Below are 25579 nucleotides of genomic sequence, written 5' to 3' on the forward strand. Positions count from 1 at the left end.
ACATGTCAGGACTTGCGTGTGCTTTCTCGTTTGGAATACATGAATAACATTTGCACCTTTCATGTGACTGCAAATTTAAAAAAGTCCATCACAACAATTTGTTGAATGCAAAAATGTTTACATTATGTTCTCTGAATTCCATTAGGAAATGTAATACTAATTTTAAAAGAAAACAACTGTTTAAAATAACACATGTAACATAACATTGTGCTGTATCAAGACAGTGACGCCAATGCCAAACCTCTGTGGTTAACATTCCCTGTCTTGGGAACCATTTTATAAAAGACGTTAGAACAGCTTAAGCTCGAGTGTGGGGCCCAGATCTCCACATTTAGATTCCTCAGATGAACTGAACTAAAGGAAAGCCAAAATGACCTGCTGGATGGAAGAGTGGGAAGATGTCTTTTGTGGAAAACTATGGAGGTCCAGAAAGTACTGGGAACTCTTAATGAAGGTACAAATGCCAAATAAAAATCTTTCTGAAATCATTTGATCTCAAAATATGATTTCATTGTGATAATGAGAAATAACAATTCCTGTTTGTGACCCAAAAGGAGCAAGGTGATTTTTAGAAAAAATGTCATAGTATAAAAAACACGGCCATATATATTGATGAAGTAATACATTTGTGTTTTTATGCAATCACAACACTGTGCATTTGCATTTTTCAAAGGCCCTGCAACACCCTCATTAGCTCTACTGACTGTGTAATCTGAGGAAGTTAATATTTCCTTTTAGAGCTGGATTATTAAATGAAATAAGAAAGGGGATTCATTTTGACAGTGTCCAGGGCTGCCCACTGAATTAGACTGTGCCTGTGGTGGTAGCTGACAGGGGGGAGGGGTCTGAGAGGTTAGGGGCTGGCTGAGCAGGTCGATGCTGCTGCAGCTGTTTAACAGTGGTGTAATGTTGTGTGATGATTTATTGTTGGAGTGTGTGAAATGCAGTCTGTTTGTCTGCACCCTGTTAGTAAGTCAATCGAGGATGAGATCAATATCTCAGTGAATACTTTGTTACTTATCTGTCTGTAGAATTTTTAATTTCAATTAGTGTTTCACATCCCTGTGTGAACCTGTACTGTTTTTCCTCTTCTCTGGTACTGCATAAACACTTGAATTTCCCCACGGGGTTTAATAAAGGTACATCTCGTCTTATATAATATACCCAGGCGCCTCACCAGGTTAGTGTATTGACTTTTTCCAACAACCTTTGAGTGCTCCTTTAAAATGAATTATAGCCTTTATCTTTGTAGGGTTGAAGAAAAACATGAGAAATGGCCATTGTGTCAGAATTAAAAAATGTAAGAAAGAGATTTGAATGAAATATTTTGTTTCTTATTTATAAAAGAAGTATAATAGGCAGTTAGTAGTAAAAGTGTTCCACTCAGTGTTGTATTGTGTTTGTCTGATCAGAACAGGACTTCCCCAGACAACTAGATAACTAAACATTGTTTTATTTCACATATACAAACAAAGAAGATTAATGAAATACAATAATATAAAAAAAAGTTGATCCTTTCAGCAGCTGAAAACTGAGCCAGTTTAATGATTCAGGTGATTAATGGGATTTTTCAGCATTTTCATTGATTGTTTAATAGGTGCCTCCTATCAGTTAATACGTTAATTATTTTTTGGCATAGTTAATTGTGAAATTTGAGATTCTTGGTATTTTATGGATTAAATATCTGACCAATTTATCAGAAACTGAATAAGGGATCATTCAGAATTGAAAATTTTGAGATTGATTTCAGTTATGGATCTTGCAAATCTTGAAACTTTGAACAGGGAAGGACAATTATGGACTTTTGGACCATACAGATCTCTTCCTGTGAACATCTTTGGAATACAAACTCCATTTTTGACATCAAATGTTTCATCACATCAGCGTTTAAAAAGGCACAAGTCAAACATCATACAGTGTAAGGTCGACAGCAACAGTTATCGTGCTGCTGTGGAGAAAAGTGCAACAAGCTGCAGACAGATAGTGGAGACAGTAGCTACAGATACACTATAGTTACAGTAGCAGAGATACAGTAGCAGTGTTACAGTAGCAGTGTTACAGTAGCAGTGTTACAGTAGCAGAGTTACAGTAGCAGTGTTACAGTAGTAGTGTTACAGTAGCAGTGTTACAGTAATGTTACAGTAGCAGTGTTACAGTAGCAGTGTTACAGTAGCAGAGATACAGTAGCAGTGTTACAGTAGCAGTGTTACAGTAGCAGTGTTACAGTAGCAGAGTTACACTAGCAGTGTTACAGTAGTAGTGTTACAGTAGCAGTGTTACAGTAGCAGTGTTACAGTAGCAGAGTTACAGTAATGTTACAGTAGCAGTGTTACAGTAGCAGTGTTACAGTAGCAGAGTTACAGTAGCAGAGTTACAGTAATGTTACAGTAGCAGTGTTACAGTAGCAGTGTTACATTAGCAGAGTTACAGTAATGTTACAGTAGCAGAGTTACAGTAGCAGTGTTACAGTAGCAGAGTTACAGTAATGTTACAGTAGCAGTGTTACAGTAGCAGTGTTACATTAGTAGTGTTACAGTAGCAGTGTTACAGTAGCAGTGTTACAGTAGCAGTGTTACAGTAGTAGTGTTACAGTACCAGTATTACAGTAGCAGTGTTACAGTAGCAGAGTTACAGTAGCAGTGTTACAGTAGCAGTGTTACAGTAGTAGTGTAACAGTACCAGTGTTACAGTAGCAGTGTTACAGTAGCAGTGTTACAGTAGTAGTGTTACAGTACCAGTGTTACAGTAGCAGTGTTACAGTAGTAGTGTTACAGTACCAGTGTTACAGTAGCAGTGTTACAGTAGTAGAGTTACAGTAGCAGTGTTACAGTAGCAGTGTTACAGTAGCAGAGTTACAGTAGTAGTGTTACAGTAGCAGTGTTACAGTAGCAGTGTTACAGTAGCAGAGTTACAGTAGCAGTGTTACAGTAGCAGTGTTACAGTAGTAGTATTACAGTAGCAGTGTTACAGTAGCAGAGTTACAGTAGCAGTGTTACAGTAGCAGTGTTACAGTAGTAGTATTACAGTAGCAGTGTTACAGTAGTAGTGTTACAGTAGCATGTGACAGTAGCAGAGTTACAGTAGTAGTGTTACAGCAGCAGTGTTACAGTAGCAGAGTTACAGTAGCAGTGTTACAGTAGCAGTGTTACAGTAGCAGTGTTACAGTAGCATGTGACAGTGCTCAGTTACCCTTCAGGATCTGCACACTCAGTTTTGATTCTTCTCGTAGCATTAAAATAAAATCAATGCCCCTCCAATTTTGGTGTTCATTTACTTTGACTGTACATGTGCAAATACCAAGCTGATTTTGTGAAGATGACAAATTATATCTTATTCTGAAGATGATAATATTTTGTCTTTGGGTAAAAAAACACCAGCTTACTGAGGAAAAGGTTCCTGGAGGAACGTCTGAATAAGGTTCCTGAAAGCACCCTCAGGGTGGTGTAAGGACAATTCCAGAGTGATTGTGACTCTCTTTTGTGTATGTGTATTACAGGTTGCTAATGTTGTCTAATTAGTAGGATGCAGGATTATAGCTAGTTTTATTATCCATTTTCTCTGATCCAAATCATTTTTCTCTCTTTTGTTTATGACTGAAGAACATGTGAATAAAGTCGTGTTTAGGCACAGCGTGGGTTGCTGATGTTTCGGTGAGGTTAACATACAGTCAAGTGTGAATAGAATGAGGCACATTAGAGGAGTTTATTCTTTATGTGTAAAGTCTGCATAGTTGTTTACTCTTCCTTCATTTAAAGCTCCTTCACTTCAGAGCATAACTCGAGCTCTGGGGTTTTTAGGGAGCCAATAGTCTCTTCTTCAATTCCCTAATCCTTCACGGCCTCTTGTAACAGCCGCCTGTCTGTGACATCACAGTGATGTCACAGTGGTGGACCTGACTAAGTGGGCGGGGCATGGAATCACAGCAGGTTGATAAACAGAGGAGCAGTGGGCGATGCTTGATGATGAGAACAGACACCCTCTCGACCAACCCCGGGCCTCCGCCAGCTCCTGCGGCAGACTCTCAGCCAATCGCGTCAGCTGCTCCTCTCCATGCCGGATGAGCTCGTCCAGGTGCCGCTGGCGTATCAGAAGGGAGGGTTTGGTGCTGACAAAGCGCTGGTAGTCCTGGAGCTGCTGTTCAGTGAGGTAGCTGGACACGATGGTGTGGACCACACGCTGCCGTCGGTCCAGGTTCTCCTTCAGCTCCCGGGCATCTTCGGTTTGAGCGAGGAGCAGAGAGCGCTTGTGATGGAGGCAGTCCTTGTCAAGAGGAGACAACCAAATATACATCAGCTGACACAAAATCTTGTTATCACTCATATTTGATACTGTTCATGCCAACATCCAAATGGATCTACATGGGGCAACTGCACATTTCAAACAGCAGCAGAGTCCTTCTGTGCAGTCACTTTGTCCCCAAGCATGATCGACATTCAGCCATGTCGCAGGTAAAAGCAAGTCTGTGTTTTTCCAACCGCGACATAAGCTCTGATTAAGTTCAGTATCAGGGTCCTGGTGCATGCTTGCTCTAGTAGAGATCCCATTTAAATCCTTCATTCCATAATGCATTTCAGGACTGTGACATTAAACACAGATGCTTTCGCTCCACTTTGTGATAACAGTTTGCATAGATGAAAATCATTAATAGCCTAAATAACATGAGTTTTATATATGATACTAAATTAAGGACTCTATTGAATTGAAATGAATGAAAGCCGGGACTTAAGCTATACTGCACTTCCATCGTCAAGGAATCAATAATTCAAGATGACTAATTGATAAAGAAATGGTCACTGTGGATGAAGGATTTATTCAAAGTCACAGGGGACATTAAACCCAGCTCATGAGTCCTCTGCAGACACATGGATGGAAAGGTGCACAGGCTTATGGGTAACAGAATAACAGAGTGTCGGGCAGAGCCTGTCCTGTCTCACCCTCTCGTCTGCCGTGTCCCCCTGCGTCAGCTCCTCTCTCTCCAGAGCCAGCAGAGATCTGTGGATCCTGGACAGCCGGCTGCACAGAGACAGCAGCAGGTTCACCATCCTCTCCAGATCCCCTGAAACATAAGCAGCGGCACGTCTCACTCTCTGACACACTGCAGCATATTAATGACATATTTCTGACATTTTAAATATATTTTGTAACAGTGAGCGTCAGCCGCGTACCGATGAACATGCTGTACTTGTCCCTCTCGTTGGGTTTGAGGCGTCCCTGCAGCAGCGTTTCTATGCCGGCCCCCAGCTCCTGGTGCTGCCTCTGCTCCTCACACAACACCTCCTTCTCCTGCCGCTGCGCCGCCACGCTGCACCGCAGAGTCTCACACAGTTCCACCTGCTCATCAAATAATACATTTAATAATAGTTTTTATAGTCTTCATTATCATAGTTAAGGTTAATAGATAATATTCATAATAATAGTCTTTTTTTTTCAAGCGTTATAGTTAAAAGCTAATATTTATAATAATAATAAAACAAATTTAAAAATCGTCATTATAATCATTATTGTTAAAAGCTTATATTTATAACAACAACAACAATTGTAATAATAATAATAATATTATTAAAATGATAATAATAACAAAAATAATAACAAACGTTTTTATAATTGCTATTATGATATTTACAGTTAAAAGTTAACATTAATAATATTAATAACAATAATAATAACCGTTTTTATACTCATTATTATAATAGTTATATATAAAAGCTCATAAAGCTTTATAATAATGACAATAATATAAATACTTATAATAATACTAAAATCATTATATAGTTATAGTTAAACTTTATAATAATAATAATAATAATGATAATTATACAAATATTTGTATAATCGTGTAATAAAAGTTCAAGTTAATATTTATTAAAAAAAGATTATTATTATAATTCTTAGGATTTTGATTATTAGGATTATTATTATAAAATGAGAGCTGCCTTTCTCAGACCTTCTTGGTGTTGAGGTCTTTCTCATGCTCGTCCAGATCTTTGTCGTCCCCTTGAGCAGTCGCCGAGCTCTGAGCAGGATCACAGACCCCATCTCGTAACCTAGGCACAGAACATCAATAATTAAATGTTCAATTATTACATTTTATTTATTTAAAAATGCTTAAGATCGGTTTGATGAATTTTGATGTTACACCGCTGCTGTTGTCAGTAAATGGAGCAAATAAATAAATAAAAAGCAACAGGAAAAGAAAAGTAATGAAGAAGAACAAGGTAACTTACAAAAGAAAACAGAAAAAGATGGAGAAAAACAAACAGGACCATTACAAATTAAACCAAGCAAAAACATGCAAAAAGGACCATTATACAAAATGGAGTGTAACCGGCGGAAACCAAACGGTTTAACAACATGAATCTGCTGAGGTGACAGAGGAGATCATTAAATAAAGACACAACCAGGACCGGGACTTCAGCCTGGCATTGAGATCCTTATAGTGGTCTTTTATATTAGTCTTTAGTCCTTTTATAAGCCCTCTGTTTAGTGAAGCTAGTGAACAGTGTTTCTCCACACTCTGCTGTGGATCAGGTTTGTCTGGTCTCTGCTGTCCTGGCTGACAACACCGGCTGTCTTCAGTAGTCAACATGAAATCATATTTTCACTTGAATATTACATAATCACTGTAGCCCGGTTCCATACATACAGCAATTAGAATACATCTGGTGTCTGTTCTTTGACAACATGTAGTAATAAAATGTATCAAGGTCAAAGCTAAATGACTACCTTCCTTTATATGAGCTGACTGACTATGTATAACATTACGCCTCTAAAAGGAGCGTTGTTGGCCTTTGCCATGTCTTAAAGAGAAAACCTTCTTTTCCTGCACATCAGGTTCACCAACAAACAGAAACACATTCAAGATGTTGGCAGTTCAAAAGGTTTCAATCTGCAGGGACAGCAGAGGGCAGTGATTTATCATCTCAGGCTGTCAGCACTCTAACACTGTGATCCTCCTCCAAATACATGATCAGTGTGTGATGTGCAGCGTTCACAAACATTCACTTTCTGTTTATATCCACTCTCCTGCACTTTCCTGATTTTCTTATTGGAGAGAATGTAGCGGCAGTATTATTATCATCAGTTCACGATCAGAAATATAAATGAAACATTCACACAGAAAAGGGTTTTGATAGTAATACAACCCTTATTGTATTTCAAATATTATTAAAAACTTTGAAGAATATTCAAAGGCAAAACACACAACCGAATTACCTGTCTTCCGATCTGCTACTGCCACTGCCTTGCCATGTTGAATTTCCAACCGATCTGCTGTTTGGAAAAATCTCCTCCATAAACTCTACAGTGGATTTACCCCCCCAAGTGTCCAGGAGGGGCGCCAGAGAGCTGTCCTGCAACACCTGGATACAAAGAAGAAAGAAGAATCAAACTAAAGTCATGCTTTGCTGAGGAACAAACTACTTTGATGACCAAACAGTGATTGCCATTAAGCTAATGTTCTCTAGCTTAAAATTTAAAACTGGCTAGCTAAACAGGACGATGACAGGTTAACTGAGTTGGGTCTCTGGTTATTTTGTTTTTATAAATGTTAGCACTGTGGACCTTTATCTCTCCTTCTGGCAGTGAGAGTTAACAAAGTGTCCACATGAGCCTAGTCTGCAGTCTGACTGGCTATTATGTCTTGGTTCTTTTCCTAGCTCCTCATAGCAGATCATCTACACCACAAAACACCACTGACTGTTATTGAAAAAATCATCAGTCACCCTGCAGTCACTAACAGAGGTTGGATGCTTGCAGTGTGGCTGTAAATTATCTCACTTTTTAATTTTTTTTTACAATACAAATGCTAAACAAGAAGAACGAAGACATTGGCGTTTGAAAAGGGAAGTCAGAAGACACAAGATCACAAATGTAGAGTCAGAGTTCTGGACAACCAAGAAAAACTGAAAAGGTAGAAGTTGTTATGAGATCATAAGCAGAGTCTTATCTATGTACAAAAACAAAGTTATTATCCGAAGTTACTATGAGTGAAAGCTGTGATCAGCTGTATAGAAAGTACAGCATAAACAACCTGTTGACTCGAGGTACCCACCAGCTGCCGGCACAGCGCCTCCACTCGCAGCTCATGCGGCGTCTTCTCCCTCCTGGGCAGATGCTGATACTCCAAACTGAGGCTCTCCTCCACTTGGATGGATGTGGTGATGGTGGAGGGCTGTGGCGTCAGGGTAGGAAGGAGGATTGGTTCAGGGAAAGGAATTGCGGAGGAGGAAGGTGACAATGGAGGTGAGGGTCGGAAGCTGTTTAAGAACTCCATGCTGAATAAAGGGACGAGAGTAGAGAAAAAATGTGTTCATTCAGTCAGGGAAAAAGATCTAAAAGTTTGGTAGTCATTATATTTAGATTCAGGTTATATAAAACAAACCTTCCCACAGTCTGGTGTCCAGCTTCCTCATCCAACTCCATGGGAGGAGGCGGGGGAGGGAAGTCTTCCAGGAGGCTTGTCTCTTTGATTTGCTGTGATGAAGGTTCAGGATTTTGAATGAACACCTCATCAAAGTCCTCCAGCGATCGTCCTGGTGAAGACTCTACTGGCTGCTGGTCGCTGCAGCTGAAGAGGCTGGACTCAGAGATCCGCAGTGAAGACAGGTGCTGGGGAATGGACGGATGGTAGGATGGGGAAGGAGATGACGGAATGTTGTCCTTACTGTTTGCCGGGGATGCCAGCTGGATATGGGGCAGGGGTGTTGGCATCACTGGGGAAACTCGTTTGTTGTTTTCTGCAGAAAACCCTCCTATACTGTCTAAACTGGACACTCTCTCTTTACACATGTCCTCCGCAGTCTCTTCTAATCCTCTGGAGTCACTCAAACTGTGTCTTGTCCGTCTGTCCGGGGTTGTGTTGCTGCCATCACCATCACCTGTGCTGAGTGTGCCTGGGAAGGTGATGGCGTCCAGGTTAGCTTGGCTTAGCCTCTCACTTGCATGCCAGTCAGAGCTGCCACTGTCCTGAGCACCAGGGGGGGAGAGAGGGGAGGACAGGCCAACAGAGGCCGCCAAGGTGGAGGTGCTGTGGTCTCTCTGCCGCTCGCTGTGCCTCTGTCGCTCCCTACGAGTGACAGGAGTGTGGGAGGAGCCTGGGTCTTGGATCCGAACACAAGGAAGAGTCAGAGAGTAGTCACAGTTCTCTGAGATACAGTCATGTGCTCATGATTCCAGAGTCAAATAAATCTCATGCAGTTGTGCCCTAAAGTTATATCTTTTTGGGGGTCAATTTGAACTGAGATTGAGAAAGTGTTTGGAATGGATTTACATCTGAACCCATATTACTTTGCTCTGGGATTAGACTCAATTTATGAACGTAGACACAGGCACGTTCTTGGGATTGCTTTGTATGCTGTACGCTTCAGTATATAACAGAAAAGGTTGGATGAAGATCCTCCTGATACCTTCTAAGGGTTTGAAAAACTGATTTCCATATTGCTATTGGAGAAGTTAACACATGTCTTAAGAGGAACTCTGATTTCCCCAATAGCACTATACATGAAAGAGGAATGGTTCCCTGTTATAACTATGGGCGTACATATAACAGAATAAGTACCGCACTAGGTTGCTACCATTTCTTATCTTTTTGTTGTGTGGGTTTTCTTATTTGTTGTTGTTTTGTCCTAAATGTGTTGGTATTGTAACACCTTGTAACTGCTGAAAATGATAAAATGTATATATTAATCCAGACCAATTGCCCTGTTAACTATCCCAGATAATGACAGTTGACCCCAAACTAATAGGACATCAAAATGTTAGCCAGACCTTTCTGTGCTCAGACATTTGTGTTCTCAGTTTAAATGCAGTAAACAGCATTTTCTTAAAAAAAAAAAAAAAATCACCTTGTGAAGGTCCTGCAGGCTGGGCGGTTTTCCTGGAGTCTTGAAGATACAAGAGCCCGTCTGACGGTTGGACCATGGAAGGTCTAAAAGAGAGACACATTTTGAGAGAATTAAATCAATGGAAGAACATGCTGAAAGTTATTGGGTTTAGTTTTGTCGTTCCTGTGTCAGAGAAATACAATAAACTTCATTTAACAATGGTGGTTTTCTGAACTCAATTTTAGAGACAAAGACAAAACAAACATCTGAAAGCATTGTACACAATTAAAAGCAAAACCATACTGGAGTCAAATATTTGAGAAAAACAAATAGATGTTAATGATACTGTTATGTCTTTGTTCTCTCTGTGATTAATGAAGGAGGATGCAACAATGTCCTTATTTTTGTGATATGACCGGGTCACATTTGATGACCTTCCTGTTTCTCAGCTTCCCATCAGGACACACTTGCTATCAGTGTGTGGTTTGTCCTGTGCAAGACATTTTGGCTGTAATGACCATCACAGCCTGTAGAGGGCGCTGACAGGTTGGAGTACATCTAAAAACAGTTTCATTTATTATTATTATTATTATTATTATTATTATTATTATTATTATTATTATTATTATTATTATTATATACTTTTTACTTGTCTATTGCTATGTATTTAATTAAGTATCTATCTGTGCTTATTTGGTTGTGTATGCTTTGAAAATTATTTCTTAAAATGCAATAAAAATGAATGGCGTTTTAGACTGTGTTAATGTGTTGTTGTTGTTGTTGTTGTTGTGTATTTTAATTGTCACTTTCTTATTTCTTCAGCCCAGAGATCATTAACATTCCTGAAGTGACCTTTGACCTTTCTTTCTCTGTTTCTTTAAATTCCTCAATTCCTCCCTTCTTCAGCTCCTCTCACTCACTCCGCCCTTTAGAATGTCACTCCCCTTAATTTTTTCTCTCCTGTCATCTGACTCATGACTTCTTTGTCTCAATATTCACCTTCCTATTCTTCCTCCCTCTTCCCCATTTGCCTCCTTTCCTTTTGATTTCAGACTTTTTCTCTCTTTTAGCCTCTTCTCTTCCTTCCCTTCGTTCTGCTCCTTTCCTTCTTGTTTTCCCCACTCTTCCATCCCTTTCACTTCTTCTCTCATTTATCCTTACCTCTTATCTTTCTTGATATGCTCTTTACTTCTTTCACATCTGCCTGTTCACTATATCCCTTCTTCCCTTCATCTCTCCTCCCCATAATTGCATATTTTCTCTTATCTTATGTTAAATTTTCTCATCAACTCTTTCTCTGCCTTTACATGTACTTCTCCTTCTCATTCCTTGCCTTTTCTGTATGTGTTGTTGCCACAAGAGGCTGGAGTGGACCACAGTCACACCTTCTAAATAGAACTATAAACATTTGGGTTTCCTTTGCGGTATACTACATTTTAATATCTGCATTAGCAAAGAAACATGAGGTACATACAGTATATTGTGGCCAAGATCAGGGTTAATCTGAAAAATAAACATGCCTAACTTTTTTATTCCCACTTGTTTTAATAGATGACTTCATAGAATTTGTTTTGGATCACCAACATCACTGCCCAACATGTACTGAACTGACAGACATGATTAATGAGATGAGGGATTAGATCCATCAGCTGTTTGTTCAGATCACATGATCAGAGTGAGGATGTGACTTACCTGTCCTCAGCCAGAGAGGGACGTCCAGGTTCAGAAGAACAGACCCCGAACATCCTGACGTCAACTGCAGGGAAGTCCTGCAACACACACACACACACACACACACACACACACACACACACACACACACACACACACACACACACACACACACACACACACACACACACACACACACACACACACACACACACACACACACACACAGTTTAATTTGGAGTGGAATGTTTCTGTTCTCCTTGAGTCATGTTATATCATATTTCATGATTTACTCCCCAGAATCAGTAACGTTAGATCTGCATCGTGCATATTGATAACAATGTGCAAGCTCGGTCTGACCTAAATCTGTCCCAGCATGGAAATACCCAGAATGCTTCTTTAACTGTACAACAGAACTTAATTTGATAGGCATGAATTTCACTTGTTATCATTTTAATTTCACTTAAGAGCATTGTTATACTGTTATAGTCAGTAGTCAAGTGCAGACATAAATCAAGAAAAGCATCTCGGTCTATCATCATCTGGTCTACTTGTCACTCAGTTGACTTATTATTGATGTTCATATTCAACTGTATTTATACATTATATATATAATGCTGGTTTATTTTTATTTATATTTCTTCTGTAAGGTCTTCATACATGTGCAATGACTTGTATTGTATTTTGCTGCTGCAATGCACACATTTCCCAGTCTGTGATTGATAAAGTAAATCTTATCTTGTATGTAATGTCTCCATTCTTTCTCCGTCTTAACTCACCATTAAGGTATAATAACAATGATTATGATAAGATAAGATAAGATAAGATCCCAGACTGGGAAATGTTTGTGTTGCAGCAGCATAATATAATACAAGTCATTGCACAAAAATAGGAAATAAACAACTTCTAAAGTATGAACATAAACAAGAAATACAAATAAAAATAAACCAGTATTATAAATATATATATATACACACTTTTAAAGTTAACAAAATATAAAGTAGGATATTATATACATAGTAGTGCAGTGAATGGAATATTAAATAAAATACAAATGTACAATGTAAAGTGTCAAGTGAGAATGTTGTGTTCCAGTTAACAAGAGAGGCTAAGGTTTTTTTATTGTAATAAATACAAAAAACACTTCAACAGGTTGAAGTTGTTGGCTGGGCACTCTCTAGAGTCTGTGCTAAACGTGAACTTGATTCCTGCCGTCTACAGGCAAAGTACAGGGCAAAGGACTGGGAGAACAAGGCAACAGCCAATCAGCAACAATTAACGAGCAACAGCCACTCAACAGCCAATCAGCAAATCAGAGGGGGATTTGTTTGGGTTGTTCAGTTCAAATGTCCTAAATCTTTCTCCAGAATCTCTGACCCACCTTTAAACCTGATTTTGTTGTTATTTGATAGGAATGCAGGGAGAAGGAGGGGGGGCAATGAGCAGCAGAGGTCTGTGGCTTGAATTGAACAAGGATTATTGCATACACTAGGTCACTGCGTGTCCCAATATTCATTTATTACTGGCAACTTTATTGCGTATTTTTGCAGAATTGTACAGTTAATAGTAGCACTTCTTTTTTTATTGTGTGTTTTTTATAAATAAACCTTACTCTGCTCTAAACAAGTTTGTGATTCTGTGTCTCTGACGGATGAAGACAAAAATATAATCAACCCTTAAATCAGACTTTAGTTCACCTGCAGTAAATCCAGCAGCTACCCTGCAGTATACAAAGCCATTCAAACTAGCTGCACCTTTACCAGCTCTGAGAACACTTTAATGATCAATAATTATAAAACAGATCAGAGATATTATTCTGAAATGGACCAATCAAACAATGACTACTTTTACTGTCGCTACTTTAAGTACATTTAGATGAGAGTACTTTCTACTTTCACTGGAGGAACATTTAGAATGCAGGACTTTTACTGTGACAGAGTATTCCTACACTCTGGTACTTCTACTTTACTCAAGTACAAGATCTGAGTACTTCTACTTTTACTGGAGGAACATTTAGAATACTTTTACTGTGACAGAGTATTCCTACACTCTGGTACTTCTACTTTACTCAAGTACAAGATCTGAGTACTTCTACTTTTACTCAAGTACAAGATCTGAGTACTTCTACTTTACTCAAGTACAAGATCTGAGTACTTCTACTTTACTCAAGTACAAGATCTGAGTACTTCTACTTTTACTAAAGTACAGGATCTGAGTACTTCTACTTTTACTCATGTACAATAAACTGCACAATACAACAGCTTCCTAAATTGAGTATTTAAAATCTTTAAGTTGGGCAAATATATTCCACAGTGAGACATATACCAAAGCAGTATGTGGGTAGTAAGTTTATTATACAGCCTCCAAAATGGTCCTTGCTGGTGTGTTCAAAGACAGCTTAAGTTAACTGCAGTGAGTATTGTTTAAAGTTAGAGACAGAGTGTCTGTTTGTCTGACTGAAGTGAAATGATGTTTATGTGGCACAGCCTGCTCTGATCACTGGAGCAGATAGAAAAGCAATTCCTCCTTTTACTGCATTCTTTAAGAAGTCTGTAGATGTGTGTATGATGAAGCTATGTGTGTGTTATCATTTCATCATCCACATCGGACAGCGCCCTGCCACCGGCTCTCTGGCACCTCACAGGAAACTTTGAAGACTCTGGGTATTTCCTGTGTGCCTCAGGGCCAAATGTCCCTTAATGGCAACATTTTGTGAATTGACTGGATACACCATGAGGGCCGACATGTCTACATCGCTTCATTAGGACTCCATTTGAGTTTATGATATTTCATTTTCGACAAATACCTGGCCAAAAAATGTACACTGGGACAACTTTTTGTGACATTATTAAGCATTATACTACTGTCTTATGCAGTATTTACAGTTTCTTTTTGTATTAACTCCACCAAGAAGGGCACTGGTTTTTCCTCTTGCTTTGTCTGTCTGCCTGTGAGCATGATTGAGGAAAAACTGCTGGCCTGACAGTAGGAGATTTAGTGGAATGATGGACCAATCAAGAATACATAAAATTATGGATCTGAATCATGGGGGGCTGGGGTTCACGCAATGAGGTTTCACTCTTGTTTATTATTTTATTTTTATTTTTATTTATATTTCTTCTTTAAGATGTTCATACTTTAGAATTGTTTATTTCTTATTTTATTTTATTTCTATGTGAAGTGACTTGTATTGTATGTTTTGCTGCTGCAACGCAAACATTTCCTAGTCTGGGATTAATAAAGTTAATCTTATCTTATCTCATTTTATATTGCGAGATATGGAATTTATGCTGCATGTGATGTTGGAAAATATCAAAAAAATGTATTTAGATTTTGTACTTGAGTAAAAGTAGAAGTACTCAGATCTTGTACTTGAGTAAAGTAGAAGTACTCAGATCTTGTACTTGAGTAAAAGTAGAAGTACTCAGATCTTGTACTTGAGTAAAAGTAGAAGTACTCAGATCTTGTACTTGAGTAAAGTAGAAGTACTCAGATCTTGTACTTGAGTAAAAGTAGAAGTACTCAGATCTTGTACTTGAGTAAAGTAGAAGTACCAGAGTGTAGGAATACTCTGTCACAGTAAAAGTCCTGCATTCAAAATGTTCCTCCAGTGAAAGTAGAAAGTACTCTCATCTAAATGTACTTAAAGTAGCGACAGTAAAAGTAGTCATTGTTTGATTGGTCCATTTCAGAATAATATCTCTGATATGTTTTATAATTATTGATCATTAAAGTGTTCTCAGAGCTGGTAAAGGTGCAGCTAGTTGTAATGGCTTTGTATACTGCAGGGTAGCTGCTGAATTTACTCCAGGTGAACTAAAGTCTGATTTAAGGGCTGATTATATTTACCATCATTAATCCAGATCTGTAAAGTAACTAAAGGGATTAAATACATGTAGTGGAGTAAAAGTACACCATTTACCTCTGAACTGTAGTGGGGTAGAAGTACAAAGAAGCAGAAAATGTAAATAACTACACTCATCAACAAACAATTTCATATTCAGATTATTTCATTTCTTGGTTATATTATAATAGGGCAAATATTTTTCCTGCTAACTTGCAACTTGCAACCAAGATGCTTAGTAAACAAAAAACGACCTGCATCAAAGAAACAGAAATGATATTTTAGGCAGTATTAATTTGAAATGTATTTTGACTAGGAGTGTTACCTGGTTGAGTTTCTGGGTTGTGGGGGAGGAGCGTGAGCGGCAGTGTTGAGGAGTCATCTGTCTATCCTCAGATCTCTCCAGGAGATCCTCAGTAGAAGCTGACCTCCCAGAGCCGCGAGCCGGGCCGGCCCTCTGCAGAGCCCCGTTCAGCTGCTGGGACAGTCCCAGGTGGAGGGTATGCTCTGAGGCAGACTGCTGCAGGTCTCTGCTGCTGGAGGTCTGACTCTGTCTCCTGAGCCCTGCTTCAGGAGGGACATCCTGGAGTAACCGGTCCTGGAGCTCAGGGAGGGAGCCAGAAGGAGCACTGGGAGAAGACACCAGGAAGTTTGTCATATATTCATTCATTCTTAGATATCTATTCAGTTCACACCCGTGTCCTGTTCAAATTTGGTGAAGTCTGCTATTTTTATAGATTTTTAACAGGTATTGTATGTATCTACATATCTGTATGTGTGTGTATATATAGGCAGAAGACAATTAAGAGGGTCTTCAGGAGTGTGTGCAAGTCGGTATATATACATATGTTGTTGAGATATCTTTCTCTGGACCTCAGACCACCACCTGACAGGCCGACATTGCCAAAACAAGCCTCTCTGCTGGCATGGCGGAAAAATTGATGTTAGATTCAGCTGGTATTGTTTATTACCCAGTAGATGAGTGTGACGGAGGCCTTGGAGAGGTCACCCTGCCCGGGTAGAAGAGGTTGGACTGGAGGCTCCACAGGTCCTCTTCAGGAGGGAGGGCGGAGCAGGAGGAGAAGCTTCGATCTGCAACAGAGTCCTGGAGGGAGTGCAGACTGGAGGTGGGGGAGAGGCTGCGGGTGTCTGAGTGACAGGAGGACACTGTAGAGATGGAGGGAAAGAGAGGAACAAGGAAGAAAAGAAAGGGAAAACCATCAAGAACAGAAAGGTTGGTCTTTCAGCTCAATATGTTTTTCATCTACCATCTATCCCTAATCCATCTGAACATCACACTTGACTCTTCTTCTTCCCTTCCCGTCCCAACCCACCTGTATGGTTGCTGCTTTCAGGCTGTAGGTAAGCACTCCGGGGCCTCAGTCCACTCCCCTGTCCTCCCTTGTCTCTTTTCACGCTTCTCTTCCTCTCCATGTAATCAGCCAGAGCGTCGTGCTGAAGCTGTCGCAAGTCGGGCCTTGAAGTGGCATTTTGCAGAGGCCCGCCCCCGACACGATTTGCCACAATCTCAAACATCTTCCGACGGTCTGCCACGCTGGTATCTGAAAGGCAGGGAGATCAGAGCGCATGGTCAGTCACATGTGGACACTAAATTATATATATGTTATATATATGTTATATAGATGTTATATATTGTTACTCTTAAGAGCTGGGCTCAGTCTTTGCACAACTTAGCATTCAATAAAGTTTCCAGAACCAAACCATTATTAGGTAGTATATTAAACTATGTTTATATTTGTTTTTCTACAATACGAAAATAAAATAAGCCACTCTTATTGAATGCATTGATGCTGAATGTTGTTAACAAATAGCAGCCATACAATAGCACTTTATACACAAGATAACAAATGAAGAACAGGGACAACAGATGGAAATTAGCATAGCAGCTAACTCTGGCTTATTTACAGCAATTTGTCTGTTAATGAATGAGTAAATAAATAAATAAATAATTATTGAAACGAGACATTATCAGTTCAAAGAAGTTCACTCATCCAGTTATTACTTTTTAACCAACATTTGGCTAGTTTTATTCACAAACCTAGCTTAGTTTCTGGCAACAGATAGAACTATATCCCTCTTTAAACCAAGCCCCTAGAGATTTGTCAACATCATTAGGCATGTAGAGCCACAGCAACTTTTAAATCTGCTTTTAAAAAATGTCTATTTACCTCCTCCACGCCTGAAGAGGGCAACAGTCTCGGCATCTGAAACCCCGACCTCATTCATGTTCTCTGGCTCTGAGTATGATCGCTTCTTTTGGTCTAAATTCAGACGCTTGCGGCCACAGATTCTCGTCAGACCAGGAGGACCAACTGGCGGGACATTGGGGAGGGCCGGGGGGCTTGGGCCTCTAGGTTCCAGATTGACCACATGGCGCTCCTTCGGGGTGTGAAGGGAAGTGGCCAGGGGGGGCAGTTGTGGTGCGATGACGACACCTTGGGGTTTGGGCATGGTTTTCGGACCTTTCTTCTCCAGTGAGTGGTTCCTGGCAGAGGCATGATGAGTCTGATCAGTGATAGAGGAGGAGACGGGTGGAGGAGCTGCTGGAGGTGGAACTGGAGGAGGTGTAGGGCTGATTGAAGAGCTCAGGTCTCTCCGTCTGAAGGAGGTGGAATGCAGGACCTTAGACTGGGCATCTTTCAAAGAGTCCCTGTAAGATCTGACAGAGACAAGTTTCCTGTGTGAAACTATGACTAGAAAAATGGAGGAGGACCGTGACCTGTTGAAGGACTCTGACCTTTTTTAAGGACCCTGACCAGTTGGAGGACCCTGAGCTGTTGAAAGACTCTGACCTGTTGAAGGACCCTGACCTGTTGGGGGACTCTGAGCTGTTGAAGGACCCTGACCTGTTGAAGGACTCTGAGTTGAAGGACTCTGACCTGTTGCGCCAGCGAGCAGTTTCAGGGTTTGGTGCTTTGCTGAAGGGCACCTCGGCAGTGGCTCAGGAGGAAAACTGGCACCTCTCCAGCTACCAGCTCACTCCATTTTTCTGGTCCACGTGAACTGGCGACCCTTTGGACCCCAGTCCAAGCCCTTACAGACTAAGCCACTGCCGCCCATTAAACAGGTGATGTTAGCATAGCAAGCAATGCTACTCTTAGTATCTTGACTGCTTTGCTTTCCTATTGTGGCATAAGCCTTTTTCTACAGGCATATTTTACCGGCGTAGTTTTCCTTCTGATTTTCCTTCTGATGGCAACCTGTGTAGCCCATATATTGATTCCATCAGATAGCTGCAGTAATACAAAACAACAGGAGAACGTCTGCCTGCTCTTCACAATGATCAATAACAGAGAACGGATGGTGATTATAGTAAGGTAAAACAAACAGCATCACACTGACCTGGTCAGTGTTGCCTGGCTTTATAAAGTGTGTGTTTATAAGTGTGTGGTCGCGTTCTTGTCACTTTGCTCAGCGCTACTGCTTGTTACAACTTGTACTCGCTGTACTCGCCATGAACTGTTATTGCCCAGGTTAATCTCCCCCCTCCGAAGTAAGCGTGGTTCGTATTGAATTTTTGATCTTGCCGGGCAGCCGAGCGGGGCCAGAAAGATCTGGTTCTTTGGCGCTTAAAGCCGGCTGCGCTGGAAACACGAAAAACCAGATCTTTATCGGCTTTATCCACCTGTTGGAGGACCCTGACCTGTTGGAGGACTCTGACCTTCAGGAACCTGACCTGATGGAGGACTCTGACCTTCAGGAACCTGACCTGATGGAGGACTCTGACCAGTTGGAGGACTCTGACCTTCAGGAACCTGACCTGTTGGAGGACTCTGACCAGTTGGATGACCCTGAGCTGTTGAAGGACTCTGAGCTGTTAAAGGACTCTGACCTGAAGGACGACCCTGACTTTTTTGGTGACACTGACTTGTAAAAAAAGTCTCTGATCTGTGGAAGACTGACCTGTTGAAGGAAGTGTCCCCCATGGGGCCCAGTATGTCCTGGATGTCCTGTGTGTGGGGGAAGTCTTTGCTGCTATTGACCTCTCTGGATTCAACTAGCTGGAAGGTGCTGCGGCTCCTCTGGAGGGCTAAATTGGGATCTGCTGGGGTCCTGAATGGTAGGGTGGGAACGTGTCAGAAATGTTGCATTTACTAAAGTGATAAATGATATAACTATATCTACTGTATATGGTTTTATCAACTACCTGTATTTTGTGTGTTCACTGCTGCCTCCTCTGTAGCTCAGAGTCCGGTGGGCTTTGGTCCTGCTGTTGCTTCTCTCCAGCATATTTCTGAGGTCTTCTGGTCCGCAGGGGGAGTTGCGACCCTTCTCAATCATCTAATTTAAAATCATTAAAAACAAAGCAGTGAAACAGTGTCACAGCCGACAAGGATCAAATTGGTGAACAAAGCCCAGTGTGGTTTGGGTTACCCTCAGATGTGTGGCCTTGTCTTGTGCGGCGGTGGTGCTGTGACTGCGCTGCTTTCCGGTGCGTTCCCGACGCTCAAATCGACTGACCTTCTCCAGGACAGAGAGGCTGCGTACAGGTCCCTGGCTGCTATCGCCAATGCTACTGTTGCCATTGCTACCTGGAGAGACAAAACTGTTGGGGCTAGTGCCTCGCTGGACCTCAGCAAGGGCGATCTCCAGACGGGTCAGTGGGTGTTCTCTGTCCTGCTCTCGCTGGTCCCAGTGCTGGTACTGTAGATTTGCTGAGTCACTGAGGTGACTGGGAAAAGGCAGGGGGTAGGAGGGGTGAGCAGGTACGTTGGTAGGAAACACCTGTCCCTGTGCAAGCCTGGGGGATGTCACTGGCTCTGAATGAGTACTGGTCTGGTCCATTGATCTGTAGGGAGATCGGAAGATACCATGGAGGAAAAGAAGTGAACGAGGGGAAATCTTTACTGATATATTGAATATGCATGAATTAAATAAACCAAACCGCAGTTAGCTGTCAGGTAGCTGCTTTTATAGATTGATGTGTCATCTGAAAATAGTGTTTGGGTTGTCATGGCTGTATCTGGTTGTGGTGCGTAGTAGCATGATGTTGGTTAAATGTAATAAACAACATCCTCTCCAATGGTTAAAACATTACAATCCTTTACGATGCTTTTGGTTTTCTGGAAATAAATCTCAATCTGGAAGCCTCCTCGGGACCACGTTGAAGTACTCTAACCAGAATGCTGACCTGCTAAAGGACCGCCGTCTGACAGATCAATGGAGTTCCCAAACGTCATTCCTCCATACTTTACCTTCTCCCGTCTCCCCTCGATTGGACAGGTATGCAGGGGTCCCTCCATTCTTCTGAGGATGGGGCCCTGTGTCCGGCGGCCGATTGGATGTGGGGAATAGCCTGGTTCTCTTCCTGGAACACTAAGCTGTGGGGTCTCTTGCTTGTTTGAATTTGGGACCCTTGGAAGCTCTGACCCTTAGGTCCCTGGCGGGTTGTGTGTTCCTCTGATGGATCTTTAGCTGTTTTCATGTAGGGTCGGTAGAGTTCAGAGTAAGACTCTTCCTGTTGAGGCCTGATAAATGTAGAAGACTGAGTTTGCATTATTGGGCAACATGGACATTTTTGACACTCTGTGCACAAAAAGAAAAATTCTGAAACACCAACAAATAGCATAAGTAGTGCATTTAAAAAAGTGCGTTTCTTTGGAAGTGAGTACACATTAAGCTACACAACTGCTACAGCTACTGATATGATGCTGTTTGTCAAAAGTATAGTATCACCTGTCTGCCTCTTGTGCTTGAGTCCTGGGCTGAGTACAGGAAGGTGTCGAAGAAGAGGGATAGGAGCACAGAGAAGAAGAAGTGTTGTTTTGGTATCCGTTTTCTGTAGCTGATATCCTTCTATCCTTCCGTCCCTCGGTTGTTCTTTCCTCCCTCCCCTGGACGCCCTGCTGCTGCTGGCGGACGCTCTCCTTGGAGGGGGCAGGGTAGCCTCCCGAGGAGCCTGGCCCCTGGCTGAGACTGGGCATCTGTGTATTGTGGGGCTCATGCTGGGGGATGGGGTGTATCCCTATGGGCAGAATCATCGGGCCAGACTGGGGGCTGGGGCCTGCAGGTCCAGAGGTAGGGCCAGGAAAGAGAGGGGGGCTGGGAAAGCCTCCTCCCTGCCGGGGCTTTGTGGTGGGGCTGCTCTCCGGACTCTTCTCTATCACTGTGTGGAGCTGGCCCTCAGCACCGTATGAGCCTTTAGCTGCAACCACAAGAACCGAGTCAGTATTGGTGAGAGTCATTCAGGTGAAGATGATTCGATATATTGGCTTTTGAGGAACCTTTAATTGGTACGGCAGAATTATACGGTATATTTTGAATTTGAAAATGTGTACAATCACGGAGATATGATTGAAATATACCTGCACCTGATGCTACAGGGCCACTGGAATGATGCCAGGAACCTTTCTGCAGAGACCTGAATAAATATAAAACACAATTCATTAAAGTGGAAGTTCAAATATTTTACAACAACAATTTATACAAACGGTTTTATATCATATTGTACGTTACAGGGCCATAATGTATTGTGTTGTACTGGATCGTAGAGAGTGGTAACGTAGCATAGCATATCACTTTGTGTTGTATTGTTTCGATCTGGCATTTATATTTTATCGTAGCATTTTATTGCAGATTCAATATATTGTATAGTTTATAGGATAGCATATTGTTGTGAGTTTCCTATCGTATCATGATATCCTAATATATTGTATTGTATCATAGTGTTATGTGTAATTTCTTTGTCATTTCATTGTATCATATTGCACTGTTACTGTACTGTAGCATAACACTTTTAATGTATAGCTCAGACTACTTTGTAATGCATTAAATTGTACATGTAATTACAACAGAGGTTGTTGTTTTTTTAACTAGTACTGTACACAAACCTGTATTTGTTACTCTACTTGCTTGACTTAGATCACCTATTTAACTGAGAGATAGTGTATCCCAGTTTCATATCTGCATGCCTAGAAGTTTAAATGGATCTAAAACTTATTTAGGAACAAAAGCCTGACTGAAGTTGGGGCAGACTTTGTGAATGAAATGCTCATCACCATATTTATTGTTGTTATTAGAGTTTATTTGGAGGAGAATGGATTTTCCCCTGATCTGACTGACCGTAATGAGCGGGCGTGATCTAGACTGGACCAGGAGTTTGGTCTCTCGTGGTTCCTGAGGGCTGTGTAGCTGTCACTGCGCATCGGTGGAGCCGGCGCCCCCTTCAGGTTCTCGTATGAGCTGCGGCTGGCTGAGGGGCCCCATATTGGCCCCACACTGTGTCTTTTTGATTCAGGTATACCCCCACTGCTGCTGCCCCCACTGCTGCTGCCACTGCTGCTGCCATGGTAACAGACCCCACCTAATGAACCAAGAGCACAAAGAGAAGCAATGATGTCATCAGATCAGAATTACAATATATCAAAACTATTCCTGAAACAGGAAGCTCACCTTGAGGCTCTCGGCTTTTCCCTGGCCTCACTTCTCCCTGGCCTCTGGAATCTCTGTGTAGCAATGCAGCGGGGGTGGAGCTCAGCTCGTGTTCTTGGCCCCTCTGGACGTCATACACCGTCTGGGTGTAGCACACATCGGCCTGCTGCATGTCTCCACTTCTTCTCTCTCTCTGAGGGACCGTCTCAAGCGAATAGGAGCGCTCTGGGCTGAAGGAAGGGGTGGAGGCCAGGTACTCTGGTATGCTGGAGCTGGTGGAGAAGGAGGAGTAGGCGGAGTCCCGCTTGCTGTGCAGATGGTCGATGCTGTTGGAGGACCTGGAACATGACGAGAGATTTCATTTAAAATCATGACATTGAGATACATACAGCTCTGATGAAATCTCTCTCAAACGGCTGCTGAAGCTGCGCTTTTTAGGAAAACAACAACCTGTAGCTTCTTAGGGGTAAACTGGGAGAACGGGTTGAATAATAATTAATAAATAATAGAATAATAAGTAGTCTCTCTGATTTCATATGGCACTTTATGGTTGTTGCTGCACGTTTTAAAGCTTAAAGCGGGCGGTTCTCAAAGTTGCCATCTTAGCGTGGGGTTTTCAGTGGAGTTGAGGTGAGCCCGGCTAGCGACACCACCCACCGTCAATCATGCCCCAACATAAAGCCTTTGAATAATTATGATTGGTGAAGCTTTAACACCAACTTCTGTTACAAGAACAATGGCCCCTTGCTCTGCCTGATCTCATGAAAAGAACGTTCCTCTACAGAAGACAACCTTTTCAATTTAAGGGAAAGTGTCCTCACAGATTATATTTGATTCAACTGTCCCACCTATACATTTTAATTACAGTTTGCAGAAGTATACTCATAAAGAAGACAGGATGGATGGATAAAACCAACAATGGATCTTCACCCATGATACCAGTGTTAGTGTACCTGGCAGAGGACAGCTGGTGGCAGGAGGAGTAGGCGGGGTGGGGTCCGCTGTGGGTGTGGTGGTTCTGAGTTCCGGAGTTAAGGTGAGTGGACTGAGGGGGGTCCAGGCTGTCCATGCTGCCCCTCGAGCTGTACTGGTCCGGACTTTTCCTCAGGCAGCTGCGGCCAGAGTCGTAGCCGCCGGACAGGTCTGTGGTGGAGGCACTGAGACAGAGACAGAACATACACTCTTTAAGATGGAGACTCAAAGAAGCTCTGACATTTGGAATGTTGCTAAAGACCTCACAGACTCAGACAACAACAACACAACTGAGCTTTGAGCTAATTAAGGTCGATGGTAACGTGGATATTTAGCAGATAAATACTCTTATACTCACATAGCTCAGTTCACAACATTTAGCAATCAGCGCTAAGCGTGGGTACAGCTGAAGCTGATGGGCATGTCAACAGTACTTGATTTATGCATATTATTGTATATTGGTTTTTGCTAATCATCTCAATGAATATCTGTGCTTTGGTTATAAGTAATATATAATACAGTTGGTAATATTCTGAACTGTCATCCAATAAATGTATTTAAAATGTAATATGAATATACTATTAACCTGTTGTGCTTATGTTTATTTTCCTAATCTATGCAATGAATCAAGAGGGAGTGCCTTTATTATTAAAAAAAAAAGCAATTATATACATTTTTGTAATTCCTCATGAAAATAATTGCGTCAGTTCTTCTGACTGTCTCAAGATGTGCACTCACATTTACCTTTGTGCTGCTGCAGTGTTTAGTTTAATGTGTAAATATGGGTTTGTTTCAAAAGGACGAAAAGTTGGTGATTTGCTGCTGATTCTGCCGGAAGGTAAATGCATATGTGTGTGTGTGTGTGTGTGTGTGTGTGTGTGTGTGTGTGTGTGTGTGTGTGTGTGCGCACCTCACAGTTTGACCCACAAAGTCCTTCAACCGCACACAATGCAATTACTGGAGAGGGGACAGTCTCTCTGCTCTCCTCAGTCTTTCTGTGTCAGTAACTCTGTGTCTTCGCTGTCCGTCTCTCTTCCTACTTTCTGCTTCCTAACTGATGTTCTATTAAAGCAGAGCTGCAGAAATGTCCCCTCAAACTTTTTATTTAAATCCCCACTTTACTAACATGACAAGACATTCAACAGTGTGCGTGTGAGGAGTTGCCATGGGAGAGGGGGAAGGGCATCAGGAATGCCCCTTACTGCAGGCATCCACGTCAGTGCCCTATCCAACAAACCCACACACACACGCTCATGTCATAGGCTTTTTTTTTCTATTCACTGCTGTTTAATAGAAATAGTGATGCAACTTCCTCTGATGACAAAGCTGCTCTGCTTCACACAAAACACATAACACTAAATAATGGCTTGTTTAAAAGCTTCTGCAACTGGGAAGATTTAAAATATCATTTAAGATATCACAAAACAAAAGTATAATAATATTTGAGTTCACCAGCTTGTACAGTATGAGGGAGCAATCAATATTTTTTATCCAACAGTAAAATGCCATCTTAGAAAGTTTTCCAAAAATGTTTAAACCTTCCAAAAATGTCCTTTCTCCTCAGGAAGTTCCCTACTTTCTGAAATGGTCCTCTTTTTCCCAAAGAGTTCTTCACTTTCCAAAAACATCCTCATAAGGCCATTTCCGAAAAAATCCCTCCCATTCTGAAAATGTTCTGTACCCAGAGAAGTTCAATCACATATTGGAAGCTGTTATGTAACATCTTGGGGTTAAGGTCCGTGTTGGTTCAAACTGACATTTTCATTTCAGAATGAAAACAGCCTGCAAACAGACAGTCAGAGGTCAAAGGTCACATGATATCACAGACAGACAACAGCTGTGAGCTCCTCACATTGATCCGTCTTTTGACCTATATTGC

General features: G+C 41.5%; 1 protein-coding gene across 7 annotated transcripts in view; it reads right to left on the bottom strand.

Moving 5' to 3' along the window:
- Nucleotides 1–1437: 1437 nt before the first annotated feature.
- Nucleotides 1438–25579, bottom strand: part of shroom3 (shroom family member 3) — a 51889-nt gene continuing 27747 nt past the window's right edge. For 5 of the 7 annotated variants that reach the window (XM_063889243.1, XM_063889240.1, XM_063889244.1 and 2 more), the window contains 22 exons: nucleotides 23682–23885; nucleotides 22750–23066; nucleotides 22420–22660; nucleotides 21663–21718; nucleotides 21034–21502; nucleotides 20553–20825; nucleotides 19732–20146; nucleotides 19505–19638; nucleotides 19261–19410; nucleotides 17526–18016; nucleotides 16671–16898; nucleotides 16308–16503; nucleotides 15662–15965; nucleotides 11514–11590; nucleotides 9843–9925; nucleotides 8381–9098; nucleotides 8051–8273; nucleotides 7213–7358; nucleotides 5945–6044; nucleotides 5166–5331; nucleotides 4935–5056; nucleotides 1438–4260 (listed from right to left, as the gene is read on the bottom strand). In XM_063889243.1, the coding sequence (XP_063745313.1) occupies nucleotides 3868–4260; nucleotides 4935–5056; nucleotides 5166–5331; nucleotides 5945–6044; nucleotides 7213–7358; nucleotides 8051–8273; nucleotides 8381–9098; nucleotides 9843–9925; nucleotides 11514–11590; nucleotides 15662–15965; nucleotides 16308–16503; nucleotides 16671–16898; nucleotides 17526–18016; nucleotides 19261–19410; nucleotides 19505–19638; nucleotides 19732–20146; nucleotides 20553–20825; nucleotides 21034–21502; nucleotides 21663–21718; nucleotides 22420–22660; nucleotides 22750–23066; nucleotides 23682–23885 (5506 nt within the window). In that variant the 3' untranslated portion in view covers nucleotides 1438–3867. The remainder of the gene's footprint in view (nucleotides 4261–4934; nucleotides 5057–5165; nucleotides 5332–5944; nucleotides 6045–7212; nucleotides 7359–8050; nucleotides 8274–8380; nucleotides 9099–9842; nucleotides 9926–11513; nucleotides 11591–15661; nucleotides 15966–16307; nucleotides 16504–16670; nucleotides 16899–17525; nucleotides 18017–19260; nucleotides 19411–19504; nucleotides 19639–19731; nucleotides 20147–20552; nucleotides 20826–21033; nucleotides 21503–21662; nucleotides 21719–22419; nucleotides 22661–22749; nucleotides 23067–23681; nucleotides 23886–25579) is intronic. The other 2 variants (XM_063889241.1, XM_063889242.1) reach the window with 2 other exon arrangements.

This window comes from Eleginops maclovinus, chromosome 8, assembly GCF_036324505.1.
Source record: "Eleginops maclovinus isolate JMC-PN-2008 ecotype Puerto Natales chromosome 8, JC_Emac_rtc_rv5, whole genome shotgun sequence".
Lineage (NCBI taxonomy): Eukaryota > Metazoa > Chordata > Actinopteri > Perciformes > Eleginopidae > Eleginops > Eleginops maclovinus.